The sequence below is a fragment of the Lepidochelys kempii genome, chromosome 3 (genome assembly GCF_965140265.1).
Source record: "Lepidochelys kempii isolate rLepKem1 chromosome 3, rLepKem1.hap2, whole genome shotgun sequence".
Classification (NCBI taxonomy): Eukaryota; Metazoa; Chordata; order Testudines; family Cheloniidae; genus Lepidochelys; species Lepidochelys kempii.
In genome coordinates, this window is record NC_133258.1 from 148,919,684 (window position 1) to 148,940,186 (window position 20,503).

The following is a 20,503-nucleotide window of genomic DNA, read 5'->3' on the forward strand; positions in this document are numbered from 1 at the left end:
TCTTTGTCTTGCCCTGAGGAAGTAACGAGACTCACTTGAAGGTATAGAGCACACACACTCCTCTACTGAGATGACTTGTGTTTTTAAACTAGCTTTTCATTTCAGATCCAGTTTTTTCCCCAGCATGAGGCTCTTGGGGAGGGATGAGAGCTGCGCACTGTCAAGGATTGCACACAGGGTGGTGCCATGCTGGCGGTCTGGGCCCCTGGGGTGGGAGTGCTGTGGAAGCAGCAGGCAGAGTGCTTTGTTCTTAGGTGACATCCCTTCCACCTGGCTGGGAGCTGCCTCTCTCTTTCCTGGGTCTTTGGGAGGCGGGAAGCTAAGTGGGGGGATGGTACATGGTACCCAGTTGGTCAGTCTTACTACATTGATTTATGAAACTGTTTTTCTGATGCAGTTTTGAACTGTACAAAAGCCTCCGTGTGTGTGTGTGTGTGTGTGTGGATTGAGACACTTAGTATTTTTCCCCTCTCTTCCTGTAACCTGCTAGCTGCAATGTGCTTCCTTTCTCTGCCACAGGAGGACATTTTGTCTGCAAAACCTTCGACCTGTTCACACCATTCAGCGTGGGACTTGTATATTTACTGTACTGCTGCTTCGAGCGAGTGAGTCTCTTTAAACCTGTGACGAGCCGTCCCGCAAACTCGGAGAGGTGAGATTCTGGAGGGAGAATTAAAAGCAGCTCTTTCTCCTAAACAGTGCAATAGCTCTGTTTGTGTAACTGCAGGTCTAGTGTAACCTCCACGAACTGTCTCAGCTGGGAGCCATCTAATGTCTGCCTCATAGGAGGAAATACTTTTAAATGTTTAAAAAGTGACAGTGTTTGACAGGTTTAAGAGGCTATTTACCAAATTACCATGGTCTGTTTCTGCCTATGCTGTCTACTTCCAGTGTGAGAACAATGGAGTTTACTATAAAATCTGTTCTGTTTTGCAAGATGCAATCTAAGGATCCAGTTAAATTAGGGCATATTATGTACATTACAGTCGTGTATTTTCATTTCTTTGGATCTTTTAATGCTGTACAAACTGTACATGTGGCACCCCTAAGATGCAGCCATCTCTGGGGAGGATGATAGCAGCCAGACAGCACACAGCATGCCCCACAACAGGGATAGGAAGAGAAACTTTCCAAGGCCACAGCTCTTACAAGACATGCCAAGGGAACATTAATGTCAACACAGAACATCTGTTTTTAAGTAACACTTCTGTGCTTTCACACCATTTGCCGATTGTTAGTTTGAGAGCCTTTTCCACTGCAACTTCCATCATTTTAGAACATCCTCCTTTTATCTCTGCCTTTCATCTGACTGCTGTCTCTCTCCAAAATCATCTGGAAACCTGTATCTCTTGTCCTTCTTAATCTTTATTTTGCATTAAGCAGTCTATGAGCTGTGGAAAATATGAAAGACACGCCAGAGCCCTCATTAGAAGCCGGGTGTCCGTAGACCCAGTCCCATGCTCTAACCTATTATAGGGCCATGCTTGATTTTGGTGTCCTTCAGATGCAGTGTGCTGTGAAATAAAGTGAGACAGACATTTGAGCCTGTACAGGGAGGCTTTACCTTACACTGCCATACCAGGGCTGTGGTAGAGCTGTGAGCTGGTAATGGGCTAGTTACACCTGCGGCCGGAACAGGATTAAGACTGACTCTCTATTTTAGCATTAGTCCTGCTGGCTTATTTCTTTGAAGAGATCTGAGCTTGTGAAGTTTGGGGATTTTTGGTGAAGGATTGAGGTCACCAGCTCTTGCAGAGAGTAGGAAAAGCGGGAGGATATAGAACGGCCCTGCAGAGGGCTAGCCTGCACTACCATGAGCTATGGAAGGGTATCCTGGGGCAAAGACGTTCCTGACACTGGGGAAGCCAGAGGGGCGGGCTGCTGAGATGGTGGGAGTGTGAAAGGCAAGTTGGATGTGCGGGAGGACTGATTCCAAGCGGAGTCTCTGGTTTGCTTGGCAGGTACGTGGTGTGTAGAGGGCTAAAGTCAGGCATTGATGAAGTGCGGGAATATCTCTTCATGGTGAACATCAAACTCAACCAGCTACTCAGCTCTGACATGGATGTAAATCTTGTCGTCCCCGTAGAAGTGATCAAGGGTGACCACGAGTTCTACGACTACATGGTCCGATCAAATGAAAGGTGAGTGCGGAAGCAACAAGAGGGAAAGCCAGTTCCAGCACAACTGTGACTTACAGCTGTTTGAAGCTGGGGTGGGGGCCTTTTCACCTTAAGCTGCCAAATTGCTTGGTTACAAGAGTCCTACTCTGGGAGAGGCCCCGTGCAGCAGACTGGCCCAGCAAAGGGAGATACACCGGAAGATCTGACCTGCAGTGTTGGGAACATAAAGGGTGCTCTCCCCAGTGACCCTGCAGTCGTCATGATGGCATTCTGGGTTGTGCCAGTCCAGCTCTGCTTTAGAGCAGTCACACTTGCTCCTGGTCCACAGCACTTGCTCATCCTGCTTTGTGCAGCAGGACGATTTGCGTGGTTGATAACTCACTCCCTGACTGAAACCCACTCTCTCTTTCAGCCACTGTAAAGTTCAGATCAAAGCACTAGCCAAAATTCACGCCTTTGTTCAAGACACGTGAGTATCTACCTCAAGAGGGAGCGGGGCTTTGGGTGAGGACTGAATTACCTGCTGGACAGCTGTGTTCAGTGGCCTGCTTGCTTTAAATGTCTTCCTGATCCTTGGCTTGGCCCTGAAGCAGGAGGCTTAGTAGCACTTACAGTTACGAGGCTGGCTAGTGTCACTGCATGTGCTGTTCTCTGCAGCACGGGGATCGCTAAAGGAGTCTGATTGGCTTGGGATGATTTATAACTGCTACTAGGCCCCCCTATGAAAGGGACTTGCAAAAGGGCTGCATACCTTCCAGTTCCCATACATGGGTCTATTTCTGAGAGGGGACATAGAGGAGTAGCACATAGAGTGAAACACATTGTGGCATAGAGCTGTGTGCTACGCAGAGGTAGTTGCACTTGCTGCTCAAACACCATCTGCAGACAGCATGGTGTAATGCACAGACCACAGGGCTCAGTGCCAGGGACCTCTGGGGAATGAACGCTGGTTCTGACACCAACTTTTGTATAGCCTTCAACAAGTCCCTACACCTCTCTGTGCTGCTATTTCTCTATGTGTAACTTTGGGCAGTTGTGGGAAAGAATAAGTTTGTGTTTATGCAGCACTGTGAAAAGCTAAGGTCCTAACGGTGCTTTAGTGTGTTTCATAAAAGCACTGAAGTCCTGGTGATAGAAGCCTCCCTGCAGCCTCCAGTGATCAGCTCTTTGCTAGGAGGCAGGCAGAAGCTGCTGATCTTTGGTTCAGGTTATGAAGTGGGTGGATGATTGGGAAAAGGGCTTCCCTTGAATACAGCAGCCCTCTGGCACTAAGGACTGACTGTGTGTTTCACTCCCAAAGCAGCTATTCCGAGGAGGCTGACAGGGCTGGGTATGTTAGGGCTGCAAGACCAAAGAGACTTGCACCATGTTAACAACCTGCTGGCTTTTCCTTTAGGACCCTGAGTGAGCCGCGGCAGGCTGACATCCGAAAGGAATGCCTCCGGCTGTGGGGGGTGAGTAATGCTACTGACAAGGCAGTTGTGGGTTCCATCCCTGCGGTGGCACAGTGGGGAGTGGGAGGGGCTCTGACACTCGATGAACCCCCATAGCATTAACACCTTTCCTGTAGGGCAGAACTATGTTAGTATCTGAGATCACTGTGCACATTTGGGGCTGTGCAGGTCAGGAAACATCAGCTAGACAAAAAGAAAAGGAAGACTTATGGTACCTTAGAGACTAACAAATTTATTTGAGCATAAGCACTCACAAAAGCTTACGCTCAAATAAATGTGTTAGTCTCTAAGGTGCCACAAGTCCTCCTTTTCTTTTTGCAGATACAGCCTAACATGGCTGCTACTCTGAAACCTATCAGCTAAACAGATGCTCGGTGTGTATTGCTTGTGGAGCAGGCCATTGGGTACACAAAAGGGCAGGGTTATACTGCAGCTGAGAATATTACATAATGCACTGAATAAGCTATGTGGCCAGTAGGTCCCAGGCAGAAAAACACTCCAAAAAAATCTTAGTTATTAGATGACAGCCTGTCTTCCCTATGAGCTTAGGGTTGTGGGGATCTTGTGGCAGTGAGTTCCACAGGCTAATCATGAGTGTTGGGTGAAAAAGCATTGTTTCATCTGGAGCTGCTGTTCCCTTTATTGTTTGTTTATTTGTATAGCACACACAAAATCTGCCAGGCACTTTCCAAAAACATACAGAAATAATACAAGTCCTGAAAAGCTTAAAACCTAAATTCCATATTGAAATCACCTGCCATATCCTATGAAAGATGCTGTGTCTGTGTCAAGCCACATGTGTTTTGCGTACCTCCCCTCTGTGCGAGGGGAGCCCGGCATCAGCAATATGAATGGAAAGAACCTTGGGGTCAGGGGTTGGAGTGTCCTTGGTGGCAGAGGAGCCTTGGCCTTGGGAACATGACTGTGCAAAAAGGAGTACGACTTATAATCGATCCTTTGTCTTGTTCCAGATTCCAGATCAGGCCCGAGTTGCTCCATCCTCTTCCGATCCCAGGTCCAAGTTCTTTGAACTTATCCAGGTGAGGCCTTAAACTGAAGTTTGTTCTGAACACGTGGGTGAAATGCTTATTGTTACTCACAGGAGTCAGAGATGGAAAAGACAAGCACTGGGCTGTTCAGTTCAGTATATTGTTTAGGGTTTGCACTCAGCTGCTGTGGTGATGGGTGCCTATTTTAAAAAACAAGGCAGCCTAGTTTAAAATGACTTAAACAATGGGGTTTCCATTATTTCCTTTGAGAGACACTTCCACAGACTTGATAGATGTCTAATGATCAGTGTCTCCCTAAGGTTGTTAGCTCTGACACCATATGGGAGCCAGGGAATAAAGAGGTCTTTGGCAGAAGAGGTCTTGCCCCTAAGTGAAGGAGCACGAGAAAATTGCATACTTTTTTAAGCCTGTAGTAGGATTGAATTCCCATGAGGCCCTTTTGTTTCCTGGTCCATTCCCATCCTGCCCAGGTGTGCTGTGATCTTGTTAAAAGAAAAGGAGGACTTGTGGCACCTTAGAGACTAACCAATTTATTTGAGCATAAGCTTTCATGAGCTACAGCTCACTTCATCGGATGCATTCAGTGGAAAATACAGTGAGGAGACTTATATACACACAGATCATGAAAAGATGGGTGTTATAATACGCACTGTAAGGAGAGTGATCACTTAAGATGAGCTAATACCAGCAAGGGGGGGGAGGAGGAGAAAACCTTTTGTAGTGATAATCAAGGTGGGCCATTTCCAGCAGCACCTTGATTATCACCACAAAAGGTCCCCGTCCCGTGTCCGTTCGTTTCCCCCCCCCCCCGCCGCTCTCCTGCTGGTAATAGCTTATCTTAAGTGAACACTCTCCTTACAGTGTGTATGATAACACTCATTTTTTCATGTTCTGTGTGTATATAAATCTCACTGTATTTTCCACTGAATGCATCCGATGAAGTGAGCTGTAGCTCACGAAAGCTCATGCTCAAATAAATTGATTAGTCTCTAAGGTGCCACAAGTCCTCCTTTTTGCGAATACAGACTAACACGGCTGCTACTCTGAAACCTGTGATCTTGTTGTTACTGAAATGCTGTACGGTGACACTCATTTATAGAAAAGGGTGTGTGTGGTGAAGAGTGGAAACCCATAAGAGAGCCTGGTCCATCCATCGGCCCTTGGCAGAGAGCTATGAATATTCTGGAGTATCCCCTGCAGCACTTCCCCTCGTATTCTGTCCCCTCCTTTGGGCACACTTCTTCTCGTAAGCCTGTGCTGCTTTTGGGCTCAGAAGGGGCAGGTTCCTTCCCTTTCTAATGCTGTAGGGGGGCAGTGGAAGCACTCATTGTGGCTGGGAGGCCAGCTTAGTCGCTTGCACCCAACAAACTGTGAAGGTGAAATGAATCCCCTTCTAGCTAAGAGATAGCTTTGGCCTGGACTACCAATTCTGTAGAAGGTAGGTAAATAGCTCTGTATCCAGGCCTGTTCTTTTCCCTTCACACTCTTACCTTGGTGCTTCCTCAGCAGGGAAATTAAAATAGCCCCTTAGTACAAGGGAGCAGTTTTGTGAGCAGAGCTCATGATCTCTCCAGCTGTCTAACTTCTCCTAGACCTTTGTCTACACTGGGAATGCTGGCTTTTTCTCTAGAACCCTGAGTAGTGCGATTGAAACCAGGCTGAGTCCTACAGGTGCAAACAGCAGCTTTGCCTGTCTATGCTCGGATTCGCACCAGTGTAGCTAACAGCTGTGGCCGAAATCAGGGCACATCCCGATGCACCCGAAGCTTTTGTGTTTGCTGTACCACCTGTCGTTGTATCTGTATTGTGTAACTCACCTTTCTCCTCCTGCCGTTGTGCTTCAGGGAACAGACATCGATATCTTTAGTTTTAAACCAACACCACTCAACTCAAAAACCCTGGAGAAGATCCGCCACGTCTTAGATTACAGATGTATGGTGTCTGGAAGTGAACAGAAGTTCCTGCTAGGGTTAGGGGTAAGTGCTGACATCTAACCTGACAGCAGGAAGTTCCACGGCTAATTATGCTATGTGTTTTACAATTCCTTTTAAAGATATTGCCTAGCAGTTTCATCCCAACTTGCTTGCCCTTGTACTATGGGATAGAGGGATTGGAGTGACTGATGGACCTTTCTTAAGACCACTGGTTATTTTGTATTCCTTTCTCCTTGCTGTCTACTCCCCACATTAAATAATCTTGGTCTTGAAAATCTCTCCTCACACAGAATGCTGCATTCCCTCCATCTAATAATTCATTTCACTGCCCATCTCTGAACAGTATCTTTTGTGGGATGGCAAGGGACCCTGCCTAATGAGCTGTGTTAGGATCTATGTATTGGTTTCTCTGCAGCTGAGCTGTAGGTTCCTTCCTTGACATGTCTCGTAAAGAAATGTTCTCTGCTGTCAGCAGGAAGGAAGGAATATACTCTCAGGGCTACTTTTCAACTAAGGCAGAAAGAACTTGTCCCATTCCTGTCTGGGTCTAACCTTGCCTTGTTCCTCTTTGTCTGCACACAGAAGTCCCAGATCTACACCTGGGATGGTCGCCAGTCAGATCGCTGGATGAAACTGGACTTGAAAACTGAGCTGCCACGGGCTACCCTTCTGTCTGTGGAGATTGTTCATGAGCTGAAAGGAGAGGTCAGATGTTGTTCCTTCCCCGTAAGGGGGCAGTATGCAGTCTGCCTGCAGTTTGTGATGGCTAGTTTTACATGGTAGATGGTCCAGCTGTGCAGCTTCAGAGAGGATTCCCAGGGAAGCTATTGTGGGATAAGCTCTCCTCTCCTGTTCAGAACCAGAGATCCGTGGATAACTGTTTGCTTCCCTTCAGGTGGTTGTTCTGCACCACCTCCATGGTTGACTTACTGTCTAATTGAATACGCCTCAGTGGCTTTTGGTTTTCACATATACATGCATGTGTTGTGCAGTACTGCCGTGCTCCACTTGCCTGCCCCCTGCTGCTCCAAAGGTGGCTGCCTTTCAAGGATGCTGAATATACTGTGTTTGTGAAGTGGGTTTGGATCAGGGGCTACAAAAGCACCAACTGGTGGGTGGTGTTTGCAGAAGCATTTACCCTCCTGCACTGTCTCTGGTCCAACATTGATCTTTGATCATTTGCTGAACTGTTTGATTGGCAGCTGGCATTGTTTTATTTCGGTAACATGCACGTGAAAACGATCTGTAACTGAGCACGTTAGTTGTCCCAAACAACATACGGGGAATATTTAATGCACAGGCTTCTTGAAATATTGTTCAGTTTTGATTCTGTGACTGTCCTGGAGGGGGGAATGCTGAACTTGTTCTGATAATCAAGGGAATTTTCAGTGTAACCAATAGAGGTCATGAAACGTGACCCTTTGCTAACTCGGCTGGTCGAGGTTGAACTGTGTGTAGAAGATGGTGCTGTTACTGCACTGATCTGCTGTGAACTAAGCTGAGTAGATTCCTGTGGCTAGTTTGTATGAGGCTGAGTAGTCACTGACCCTAGAACAGGCCTGTGTGTCCACATATGCTCAGCCACTTGATGATTGCAGCTCTTAAAAACAGACAGGTGGGGCCAGTCTGGAGGCTTACCCACGCTACGTGGCATTGTCACATGGGAGCTCAGGGCCCAGGCTCATGTCCTTGCTCCTGGAGATGGTGCAGCAAGCTCAGCCTTGTGAGGGGAGCACTTTGTAGGGCATCCAGCTGACTCAGAGAGGTGGTAACGTGCTTCAGAGAGCTGTGCCCAGCCCTCCTCTGAGGGACTGGTGCATTGGACATGTACAGCTATTTTAGGATGGAAGATTAAAGCAGAGGAAATGTGGGAGGGAGGGGGAGAACCTGCAGCAGAAACAAGTTCCCAGTGGCAGGAGGTGGGGTTTCCTCCTCTGAAGTTAGCAAGGCGATGGTGGGAGGCAGTCATGCAGACACTCGTGTTCTGCATAAAACAGACGGAATACCCACAGCCAGCCTGTAATGTAACTCCCTGTGTTTCTCTCCTTAGGGGAAAGCCCAGCGAAAAATCAAGGCTATCCATATCCTGGATGTCTTGGTGCTGAATGGCAATGATGTCCGAGAGCAGCACTTTAACCAGAGGTAGGTCGGCCTTTGGGAGCTCCTCTCATGCATGTGGATGAGCGCTGTCGGGAACTCCGTTGGTTCATTGGCCGCGCTATTGATCATTGGCCACGAGGAACCGAGGGCACTTAGCTGATGCGTTTGTACAAAGATGAGTCGTGGAAGAACCCTCTCTGAAGTGGGTGCATCCTCTCTTCGCCCACCCCCTCTGTGCAGCAGAGAAGGCCTGATTCCCTTCTGAGACTGGAGTGAGCTGTTCCCAAAACGGATAGACCAAGCACCGCTGGCAGCCTGAATGGGAAGGGTTGTGACTTGCTGCGGAGGGGGAAGAGCCCTACGGTTCCTTCCTTAGCAGAGCACATCTGCCAGTCCTGCTCTCCTGCTCATACATGAATGGGCTCATCAGCACATGGACTCATTACTGAATTTGTTACTAGATTAGGTCTGCTGAGCAGAGCCTATGGGGAACCATCCCTACTGTATAATTGCTAGTTGCAGGACACCAAGCTGGGAGTGCTGGGTGAGCCGACAGTTCCTGAGTATGTTTGGGTATCAGCCTGGGCTGTAGAGGTCCCGTTGGCACTCCCTCCCTCCCTCCTGTCCCAAGGAAGCCGCACCTACCCAACACACCAGAGCTGCAACTAAAGCACAGAATTCTCTTTCCCATTTGTTCAGGATTCAGCTAGCGGAGAAGTTTGTCAAAGCCGTTTCTAAGCCTAGCCGGCCGGATATGAACCCCATCCGGTGAGTGACCCCTCCTTCTGCATCCCCCTTCATCTTGGGACTGCTGGGGCTTTGGGATCAGTTTGCTGGAGGAGGAAGACATGAAACGTAGCCTGGCCCGCTCCCAGGCCTACACAAGATATAGCCAGAGCTCATAGTCTCATCATGTTTGCTAGAAGGCGGCAAGTGGCCCTTTACATCTTGGAGATGATGCTGTTGGCTGGATGTTTTAGGTACTCTAAGATTAACCTTTTGGAGATCAGACATTCATGCTTTCTCCATCTCATGAGTAGCTGGTGCTAATCTCACATGCATACTTGTAGTTGAGCTAAGGCCCAGTTAAGGCCCAAACCACAACGTGCCCTCGTCTACACTGACGGGTCAGCTATGCTGCTGACCGCTGATGGCTGAATCAGGGCTGTTCCCTAGTACAGACAAGGACTACAGGTCTGATCGCTAAAAGTCTGAAATAAGGCCTTGGGTACAGGGCTAAGCACATGTGCTGCTAGGAAACACCCCTGAGAAAGGTACTGATAGAGTGTTCCAGCTGTTGGCCGCTTGCTGACCTTTCATCTTTACTTGTTAGTTTTATTTTGGTACTATGCAGAGGCCCCGAAAGGAGCAGGGCCCCATGGTGCTGGGCATCAAACAAACACCTAGGAAGACAGTCCCTGCCCCCAAAGAACATAGAGTCTAGCTTGGAAGAAGAAGCTGTTGGAGGGAAGAGGGGCTGGAGGTGGAGGGGAACAGTGACACAGGTCCCCAGCTTAGCCATGTGCACTGCTGGCTGGCTCAAATTGCTTAAAAAAGGGAGGGCAGGCATTGGGGGGGGGGGCTTAAAATGGCTGCCTTATTCCTGTCATTTCCCCTTTAAGCCTCTTCCTATTTCCTGGGTAAGTTCTGTTCTGCTGTTTGGTGGGGGGAGATATGGAAAGGGGATAGGAAGATGGAAGGGCAGGGTAATATGTGGAGAAGGGGCTGGGCAGCGAGGGCAGGAGGCTTGGAGATGGAGAACAAGTGGATCTCAGTTAATGTCAACACACATCCAGGAACTGCAGCTGGGGGAGCCCGAGGTGTTGATGGGGAAAAGAACAGGCTATAATGTCAGAAGTGCCCACAGGATCCAACAGGCTCCCACACTGCTGCTTCTGAAGGGCTTTAAAACTCTGCCCGAGTAAGCCTGATGCTTGTAGCCACATATGGGAAGGGGGCACAGAGGGTGGGTGGGGTTGGGGGAACTGCCCTTCTGTAAAAAGGTTTCTCTGTGTGGCTTTAGCAAAAGATCTCTTAGATCCCCAAGCTGTGTGGAACTGTGGTTGTGTGAAACAATGTGGGCTGACTTCTGAGCAGCAGAACAGCAACCCTGCATGCTGCCTATGGGGACTGAGCCGTTATGTGCAGGTGTCCAGTTCCTGAGCTGGGACGAACCACGTGTCAGGGGCTAAGATTCAGGAGCACGGTGAACCTTTGCCACATTCACTGCCTCGCCCTGAGATCATAGCCGCTAGTTCTGCAGTGCCAACCCTTGGGTGTGTGCGTCTCTCTCTCTTCCCCCAGGGTGAAGGAGGTGTACAGACTGGAGGAGATGGAAAAGATTTTTGTAAGGTAAGTGACTAGAAACAGTGAGACGCTTCATAGCAAGTCAGTGTTCGCAACTGCCACGCAGAGACAAGAGGGATCTATTGCTATTTGCAAGACAAGTACCTGGGAGTGAACCCCTGTAGCAGAGCCCACGGTCACCCATTGGGGTGTTCTTTGTGGGTCAGACAGTCACCCTGCTAATTCTGCATTGCAGAGGCTAGTCTGTTCCGGAGCAGAATGCGGGGCTTCGCTGTGTTAGAGGGAAGCAGCTCGCTTAGCCTTGTAGCCGGGTCTGCAGCCTCCCACACTGATAGCTGTTCCCAGGCCCAAAGAGGTCCATTCCCCTCCTGCCCTGTCACGCACCAGGGGAAAGCTGCACTTGTGGTTGCCAGCGGACAGATTTGCAGTTTGATTGTACCTGTAATGGAAACCCTGGTTGGTTAAATACTGAAAATCACTGACATGGCCCTTGTTCCAGCACTGGCTCCCTGGCTGACGTTCTGTGCACACACAGAGTTCTGGCTTCTTTTCCCTAGCCCCGGCAGGGAGACGCATGGAGAACTGACCAGTGACCTGTTGGTTTGTTCTGCTATGTGCAGTGCTATCCAATTCCACTGCAGCTGTCTCTGAAGTGCGTGTGTGTCCTTGGGTAAACTCCTCCACGCTCCCTTCTCTCGGCACTCAGGTTAGAGATGAAGATCATCAAGAGCTCAGGCGGAATACCACGGCTGTCCTACACGGGCCGGGATGACCGGCACTTTGTGCCCACAGGACTCTACATCGTTAGGACTGTGAATGGTAGGGAGAGCTCTGCAAGCCTTTTTTCCTCACCATTTTCAGGAAAAGGAAGGAATTTTTTCTTTAAAAATACAGGGCCAAGCTCTGCCTGGTGTAACTCCATGGAAATCGGTGCTGAATTTGGCCCAGGTCCTGTTCTGGTTGAATCGGGCAGCATTGGGATGAAGATGGGTCCGCTGCCCCCATTGTGGTTTGAGTAGCTGCTCTGGGGTTTCAGTTCAGTCACATGCATAGTGACTGGTTTTTGCCATCACAGATTTCGTAGCTGGAAAGATCACTCTCCGAACTAGCTCAGGCTGACCTGGGAGTGCAGAGCGTGTGCCTCATTGAATTGACAATAGCTTGGGTACACAGGGCTTTTGGGGGGTTGAAAGGAGAAAAGAGTGGAATGTCAAGCTGGCCTCTCAAATCACCCCCAATCTGATGTGCTTCCATTCTGGTCCCGCCCTCTGTTTGTTCCCTGTGGCTTTGCCCCTAGATCCTTGGACAATGGCGTTCAGCAAAAACTCCAAGAGGAAATTTTTCTATAACAGGACGACCCAGGAGTCGACGTATGACCTTCCTCACGAATCCATCGCACCATTTCAGTGAGTACAGTCCCAGCAGTCAGGCGACCAGGGGGGCAGAGGCGTGGCAGCATACCACAGCAGGGCCCCATGCCTCCGCAGTGTGCCTCATCCTTTCCAGCAGGCAAGTGCTCTGCACTTGGGTGATGGTGGTAGGCCCTGCCCTGGCAGCGCCACACTGTGTAATGGTGCTAACTGGCAGAGCTTCTTGAAAATCTGCTCCTGGAGCCCTGTAAAGAGGTTCTGACTAGGGCTGTCAAGCGATTAAAAAAAATTAATCACACGATTAATCGTGCTGTTAAACAATAATGGAATACCATGTATTTAAATATTTGTGGATGTTTTCTACATTTTCAAATATATTGATTTCAATTACAACACAGAACAGAGAGTACCCTGCTCACTTTATGTTTATTTTTTATTACAAATATTTGTGCTGTGAAGAAATAGTATTTTCCAGTTCACCCCGTACAAGTACTGCAGTGCCATCTCTTTATTGTGAGAGTGCAGCTTACAAATGCAGAATTATGTACAGAAAATAACTGCATTCAAAAAATAAAACAGTCTAAAACTTTAGAGCCTACAGGTCTACTCAAATCTTGTTCAGCTAGTCACTCAGACAGATACATTTCTTTACATTTGCAGGAACTAATGCGGCCCACTTCTTGTTTACAATGTCACCTGAAAATGAGAACAGGTGTTCGCATGGCACTGTTGTAGTCGGCATCGCAAGATATTTACATGCCAGATGCACTAAAGATTCATATGTCCCTTCATGCTTCAACCACCATTCCAGAGGACGTGCGTCCATGCTGATGACAGGTTCTGCTCGATAACGATCCAAAGCAGAGCAGGCCGATGCATGTTCACTTTCATCGTCTGAATCAGATGGCACCAGCAGAAGGTTGATTTTCTTTTTTGGTGGTTCGTGTTCTGTAGTTTCCGCATTGGAGTGTTGCTCTCTTAAGACTTCTGAAAGCATGCTCCACATTCGTCCCGCTCAGATTTTGGAAGGCACTTCAGATTCTTAAACCTTGGGTCGAGTGCTGTAGCTATCTTTAGAAATCTCACATTGGTACCTTCTTTGCGTTTTGTCAAATCTGCAGCGAATGTGTTCTTAAAACGAACAACATGTGCTGGGTCATCATCCGAGACTGCTATAACATGAAATATATGCAGAATGCAGGTAAAATAGAGCGGGAGACATACTATTCTCCCCCAACCAAGGAGCTCAGTCAAAATTTAATTAACGAGTGTCATCAGCATGGAAGCACGTCCTCTGGAATGGTGGCCAAAGCATGAAGGGGCATACAAATGTTTAGCCTATCTGGCATGTAAATATCTTGCAATGTCAGCTACAAAAGTGACATGCGAACGCTTGTTCTCACTTTCAGGTGACATTGTAAATAAGAAGCAGGCAGCATTATCTCCCGTAAATGTAAACAAACTTGTTTGTCTTAGGATTGGCTGAACAAGAAGTAGGACTGAGTGGACTTAAGGCTCTTAAGTTTTATGTTGTTTTGTTTTTGAGTGCAGTTATGTAACAAAAAAGAAAATCTACATTTGTAAATTACACTTTCATGAAAAAGAGATTGCACTACAATACTTGTATGAGGTGAATTGAAAAATAAAATTTCTTTGTTTATCATTTTTACAGTGCAAATATTTGTAATAAAAATAATAATATAAAGTGAGCACTGTACACTTTGTATTCTGTGTTGTAATTTAAATCAATATATTTGAAAATATAGAAAAACATCCAAAAATATTTAAGGTTTCAAATTTCAATTGGTAATCTACTGTTTAACAGTTCAATTAAGATGGCAATGAATCGAGATCAATTGTTTTAATCGTGATTAATTTTTTTGAGTTGATCGCATGAGTTAACTGCAATTAATCGACAGCCCTAGTTCTGACTTTTGTGTTGGGCACCACATCCAGAGGAGCTTGCAGCTCCACAGTCTAACCATGTGTGTGTGGGTTCCTGCTGCATTCCCAGCGCACTCCAGGTGGGCTGGGGTGTTGGGCATGCCAGGCAGCTTTACCCAGTGGTAGCAGAGGAAGAAGCACTGTCTGTCTCGGGATCTCCTGTGGGCATGAAGCCGGAGCAGCACTGTGGGAATGGGAAGGAGACCTGTGAAACAGGAGCATCGTGTTGGCTCCTAGGGAAAGAAGGATACGGATTACCTGGTACCCTCCGTGAAGCTCCAGGAACGTATCACTTGAGCACTCCCCAGCAGGGGATCTCTGGGCGTTCTTCCCGACCATCAGACTCAACCCATCACTTCCATTGTACACCCTAGAGCAGGAAACTGGGATTCCAGACTTCTGGCTTCTGTTCCTGGGAAACTGGGACTCCAAGAACAGAGTAACTGGGAGTCGGTAGATCATGGAGACAGACTGGGAGTTCCTTAGACAGGGAGGTCTGGCCCTTAAGGTTCAGAGAATAGGGACCGTGTGATATCATTATGCTATTGTCTCCTGGGTAAGTGAGTCTTGTGAGTCTGTTTCTCAGCACAGTGCAGCTATATGCAAACTGCACAGGCCCCTGGATTGTGTCCCAGTTGGAGAGGCTGATGTGAAACGGGGGCTCCCTGCATGCCCCTCTAGCCTCCTCCTCGGCTTGCAGCTGTGCTCTGAGAATCCTTCAGGCTTTCCATTGTCAACTAGCTGAAAAAGCTCTCGTAATCCCAGTGCTGGGAGGGCTCCGCTTCACAAACTGGGGAGGGTGCTAGCCCCTCTCAGCCTCCCCGGCAGAATTCCAGCACCAAACTCAACCACTGCTATGAAAACAAAGCAAGGAAGGGGTTTGTGTGTGACTCTGTAATGGATGCTCTGCCTTGTAGTTAGTGAGCACTAATGTGTCTGTAATTAGCCGCTGACACATGCGTTTGTCGCTATGCTAATATCGTTCTGTTAGAACAGCGTACCTAAATAAGCTGTGAATATTAAGTGTCAGTAATTGTAGGAATCTAAGGCTGCTGTGTCTGCAGCAATTAGCAGCTCTGGTTTCACACTGGGTGACTAATAGCCAGATGGGGCAGGGAGAGTCTATGCTCAGGGAAGAGTCAAGGGCCGGATTTCTGGAGAGTCACTGTATCTCCAGATTTCAGAGTAGCAGCCGTGTTAGTCTGTATCTGCAAAAAGAAAAGGAGTACTTGTGGCCCATGTTGGCAAAGTGGGGGTTAGTTTGCTCCCCCAGCCCTGCTATATCCATAGTGTGCTGAGTGCTTAGACCCTGCTGTGTCCATTCTGCCCGCTGACCCTTCCAAGTGCTCTGTTCAGGCCTTCTCTGGAGTCTTTAATGAAATTACTTTGTTTGCTTCACCCTCTCAGGAACTTGAAAAACATAGTTTCCCTAACTGATTGTTCCTGGTCTCAGCGGACATTGATTCGTCCCTCCTGCTGCTTTGACCAGAGCTGCAACTAACAGGGCCGTTTCCATGGAACACGCTTCAGTTTATATGCCATGTTCGGGTGTCTGGGTTTGTGTCAGCACATGCTTGTTTGAGTAGGCCCTACAAAATGATGGCTATTCTTACTAGCTGTAGCCTACACCTACTTGGTGTGGTGCTGCCCCGTCTCGTGTGGCTGGCCACAAACCGAAGTGGATGAGCCTACAACAGCCTTTGCTGACGGAGCTGGGTGATTCAGCGCAGGGGGTAGACACTCAAGGTTGGATCCAGAGATCCTTGGTTCAGCCTCTGCGGCCGACGACGCAGGCGGGGCACGGCACTGCAGAGCCAAAGTTAGGAGTTGGGGCAGAGAAAAATGTGAAGAACCCTCGGGGTAGATAAAACAAATAACCTGGGCCTCCTTGACGCTACCCCCTCGAATCATGTCGTGTGTGGTCCCAGGCCAGCTGTCTCTAAAGAGTCTCTGCAGCCTATGCTGAGTGCATCCCTTCTCAGTGTTTGCTGTGCTGATCTGTCTGCCTCCTCTTTCTGCCTGCAGCATCTGCTACTTCAGCCGTCTCTTCTGGGAGTGGGGGGAAGGCGTCAAAGTGCACGACTCCCAGAAAAGGCAAGATCCGGAGAAGCTGTCGAAGGAGGAAGTCCTGTCCTTCATCCAGGCGCACTACCCCTGACCCCCCAGCTTGGAATCGTGGGGGACTGACTGGAGCGGGGAGACTGAGACAGGAGAAGGGAGTCTTTCATCCAGGAGCTGCAGCCTTCTGTGGAGGAGAATGATTCCTGGGGGGTGGGGGGTGGGGTTTGATGCTCAGAAGAAGTGGAACAAAGCTCCAGCCTGTGAGTAGCAGTGTATATAAGTATCTGGCCCAGGCAGCACAGCTGTGGGTGCCTCGGAGGTGGGATGCCTGGAGCCGAAGTCCGATGCTCTTCTGTACTATCCCACTGCACTCCTGGGGATGAGGGGCTGGCAGCTTTCCCCCCTAGTGCTCCAAACTACAGCCAGGCGTCTGCTCTCTGGGTTCCCCTCCTGCATGTGCCGGAGCGATTAGGAGGCTGCGTATGGTTCCCTGGAAGCACCAAGAGGAAAGGAGGATGGTCACAGGACTGCAAGGAGGAATGAGCTGGGGGAGAGTGCATTTAAATGGCCTTGCAGTGCTGCCAGCAGCCACCTCTGTCTCCTTTGCCTCAAGCCGATGGGCCTTTGCTGAACGCTGGGTGACTCATCGGGAAATGCAGGCTCTTGGCATGCGAGGATGGTCACTTTTTGCTAGTGGCTCCAGCACTTCCACTCCAGAGGCACTTGGCAGGCTGTCGGGAGTTCCTGGATGCTAGGATCTCGGTGGAAGGGAGTCAGTCCTCGTGGCAGGAGGTCCCTAACTCCAAGCCAGCAGCCTAGGTGTGAGCTCATGAATCTGCCCTAGGACAATGCTGAGATGTTTTGCCTTTTTCAGTGCTCAAAACCATCCTCAGTTTCCCTTTAACAATGGCCCTCCCTCTGTGTTCAGGGATGAAAGAAAAAGGGGGAAGGCTGCAGGCCTTTGGGTGTAGGAGTTTTTCACAGGAGATTGTGAAAGTCCTTGTCTTGTCATGTGGGAAGGAGACCTTGACTCTGACCATGCTGGTTAGTCAAATCCAATCCCACGACCAGGCCCGTTGTAGGGGAAACCCATCTTTCCTGGTTAAAACAGGCTTTGAACACCCCCCCTCCCCGTGTCTGGTCCAGAGCTGGAGCCATGTCTGTAGCGAAGGCACAAACCTGGGACTCTCTAGCATGGCAAGCAGGACATCGGTGTTTCAGCAGATCGCAGTCAGAAATCATGACTCATTTCTGTGCTGGGCCCTCTACACGTCATGTACACAAAGCCCCCGCAAAGGACAGGGCTGCCCTCATTGCCTGTTTTAACTTCATGCTGGGCTTCAGAAACACCTCTGGCCTGTTCTCCCACTGGACCAGAAGTTAATAGGCAGTTGGCTGCTCTGGTCCATGCAGCAAAGTCACTTATTTTTTCTTACACAGGTTGGCAATAAGGGAAAAGCTGACTGGGGGGTTACCTGGACCGTGCCTTAAAGAAAGCTGTGGGTCTCCTGGAAACTAGAGGCAGCCTTTCAGATTCTCATCCCCCCTCCATCCTCCCCATACCAATGCAGGATGTGAATGGGTCTGTATCCTAGGACGTGGAGAGTTCAGCTCTGGCGGAAGTAGAAGTTGGTGGGTGAGATTCATCTTGCAACTAGGGGCAGCGCAAGGACTGGGCATCACTTAAGATCTGTGAGCCTCATAGGGCTCAAGTGATGCACAGGGTGACTTTCACCCTGAGCTCATAGGCCTTGCTTTCCGAGCGCGCAGCCTTCCGCGTCTGCAGGATCAGTTGGTGGCCAGGCATCTGTCTGTTAATCCCCCAATTGCTTGGTGTGAATGAGTTTAACCATGGGTGGTTTCTTTGCTGTGCCTTGTAACGTGGATCCGCACGTTCAGGCTTGATGGCTGCAGAACGGGGATTGTCACAGCTTGCCCAGCCTTGGGCTAATGCTGTCCTTGGAGCGTCATTGCACGGGGAGACTAAGCTCTCAACTTTGGAGGATGGTGGGAGCCCATATTGTATTTGGGTATCCCCCTATTGAACCCAGAAGAGACCTGGCGTATTTAGAATACTGCCTCCTGCAAGCTCAGGGTGTGTGGCCTTTCCAGAAAGGTGGCTGAGGAAGTGTCAGACCTACTTTCCCTGTGCCCTGTAGCAGCCAAGGGGAAGGTTTGCCAATCCATCCAAGAGCAGGATGTGGCTCTGACTCAAATCCCTTAGCAGAATTTAGTCCCAGGTGCTCCAAAGCCTTGGCAGAATGTGGCACCTGGCCTAAGAGCAGCCTTTCTCCTGGAGAGGGCAGCAGCCCCCCCATGCAGCTAATTATTGGCTACTTTATATTTATTGAAGGCCCCTCCATGAGGAGCAATGGGGAAGATGGTGCCTCCAGTAGCTTCGCTTCGGAGCCTTCACACTGTCGGCTTTTAAAACCATGTATTTAAGTGTTGGTGCTTCTGCTGATTTCCCCGACCCCCCAAGGCAGCCATGATGCCAGCAAGAAGCCAACAGGCCACCTTGGAGCCTGTTCCTTTTCCTGTGGTCCTTTACTGTGTCTTCTGCAGCCTCAAGGGTGTGTCCCCCACTGAGGGCCTTGGCCCCTCCCTGTTTGTGGGGATGGAGACGTCCCGCAGGGAATACACCATAGATAATCTAGGCCTCCATTAGCCTTTACCTGGTCCTGAAAACCCAGGGTGCAGAAGAAACCCAATTGCTTGCAGGCGGTTTGAGAGATGCTGCCTGCTTTCCCCATTGCCCCAATTTCCTTTGCTTTTAGTAGATTGTATTTTTTACAAGGAGATGTATTTTTTGGATGCACTGAACCACACCTCCCACCCTCTTTTGGGAGGGAAGCACCAGCACCTCACTACTGCTTCCCTGCTGCAGGGAAAAGGTTTTATCCCTCTTCCCTCTCTGGCTCAAGACTCTCCTATCCCCCATTGCTCCTCCGGGCTCGGGAACCCATGGCTTGCTTTGAAATGCCCAAAAGGATCTGATCGGAGTTGAAAGGCCAGGAACCCAGAGGACAAAGCCCTGTACGTACCCTGCTTTGTGTGCGTCAGAGCTGCTCATCCCTAGTGTGGGGGGAGTGGAAGGGGGTTCAGTCTGATCATGTGGGGCAGGGAATGCCTTAGTATCAAAGGGATGGTAGAAAACTTGGCCTAGGGCTAGGGGCTGACCCAAGTTGTGCTCTCCCACTGGCTCCAGGGGGAGGAGGAGGAATGTCTTGCTGAAGGGAATGTTTACGTCTGTTGATTGCACAATGTATTGTATTAAGCTGTGTATCATTTTGTGTTGATTTCTCTGCTTTCATTGTCTGTGTATTACCAGTACAGCTCTTTAGTTCACAAAGGTGTTGATGCTCTTTGGTCTGCGTTTTCTAAAACCATGGGGAACACAAAACTTGGGGGGGGGGCCTGTGCATGGCCGAAGGACTCCTTGTGCCCATCCATTCTACCCCACAAGTTACCTGTGCACCACCCTCCCATACTCCTCTATTTCAGGGACTTGCTGTAACCCACCCCTTATTACCCCCATGCCAGGTGCTCCGTGTGCCCCCTCCTCTTTCAGAGTAGAGATGTTTTTAAACCATATTGGGAGGCTGGGCAGAGCTAAAATGAGGGGGGGTGTTATACTGGCATGTGTTAATAGCTGCCATCAACCAATTCTTTGCTCTATAAACAGTTACAGGTGGTTGAAGCTGGTAGTTCTGCTAACCAGATGTCAAGGGCTCAATGTAGCCCCATTTGTTTGTTCTGATTTTCAGCAAAATCATTAGGATTCTGCCCACTGATGACTAGAATATTCCCTGCCATGTTGGAACGGATGGGATGGTGCATTCTGAAGTCATGGTGTTACAGCCAGGCCGACACAGCCTTGAGGGAAGGGCCTCATACTAGCCATCTGGTTGCTGACTGGTGAGATTTCCAGCTGCAGGAAGTGCACAGGCAGGGGAAGGCTACAGGCAGATGCATTTGCTCTTTCGTATGTTCAAAGGACTTTATTTAAAAAACAATACAGCTTCAGCCCTGAGTTCAGAGTGCCCCTGCCATTAAGTCAATGAGTTTTGATCCTTGATGTCCCAGAACTATCCCTCTGAAATGGCAGTTCCCTTTGCTGGGCCCTGCCTCAAGGGGGCTGTACATAGATACACACCAACACCCAGGGTTAGGAACTGCTATTCTCTTCCTGCCCTCTTAGTT

The 20,503-nt window shown here is 49.1% G+C and overlaps 1 protein-coding gene across 6 annotated transcripts in view; it reads left to right on the top strand.

Annotated features, from left to right (window-relative positions):
• Window positions 1-19,652, top strand: part of CMTR1 (cap methyltransferase 1) — a 56,849-nt gene extending 37,197 nt beyond the window's left edge. For 3 of the 6 annotated variants that reach the window (XM_073338532.1, XM_073338530.1, XM_073338533.1), the window contains 13 exons: window positions 520-652; window positions 1,962-2,141; window positions 2,533-2,589; window positions 3,517-3,574; window positions 4,546-4,614; window positions 6,429-6,560; window positions 7,101-7,223; window positions 8,569-8,660; window positions 9,318-9,386; window positions 10,923-10,970; window positions 11,632-11,744; window positions 12,278-12,331; window positions 16,265-19,652. In XM_073338532.1, the coding sequence (XP_073194633.1) occupies window positions 520-652; window positions 1,962-2,141; window positions 2,533-2,589; window positions 3,517-3,574; window positions 4,546-4,614; window positions 6,429-6,560; window positions 7,101-7,223; window positions 8,569-8,660; window positions 9,318-9,386; window positions 10,923-10,970; window positions 11,632-11,744; window positions 12,278-12,331; window positions 16,265-16,500 (1,364 nt within the window). In that variant the 3' untranslated portion in view covers window positions 16,501-19,652. The other 3 variants (XR_012158190.1, XM_073338531.1, XM_073338534.1) reach the window with 3 other exon arrangements.
• The last annotated feature ends 851 nt before the right edge of the window (window positions 19,653-20,503 follow it).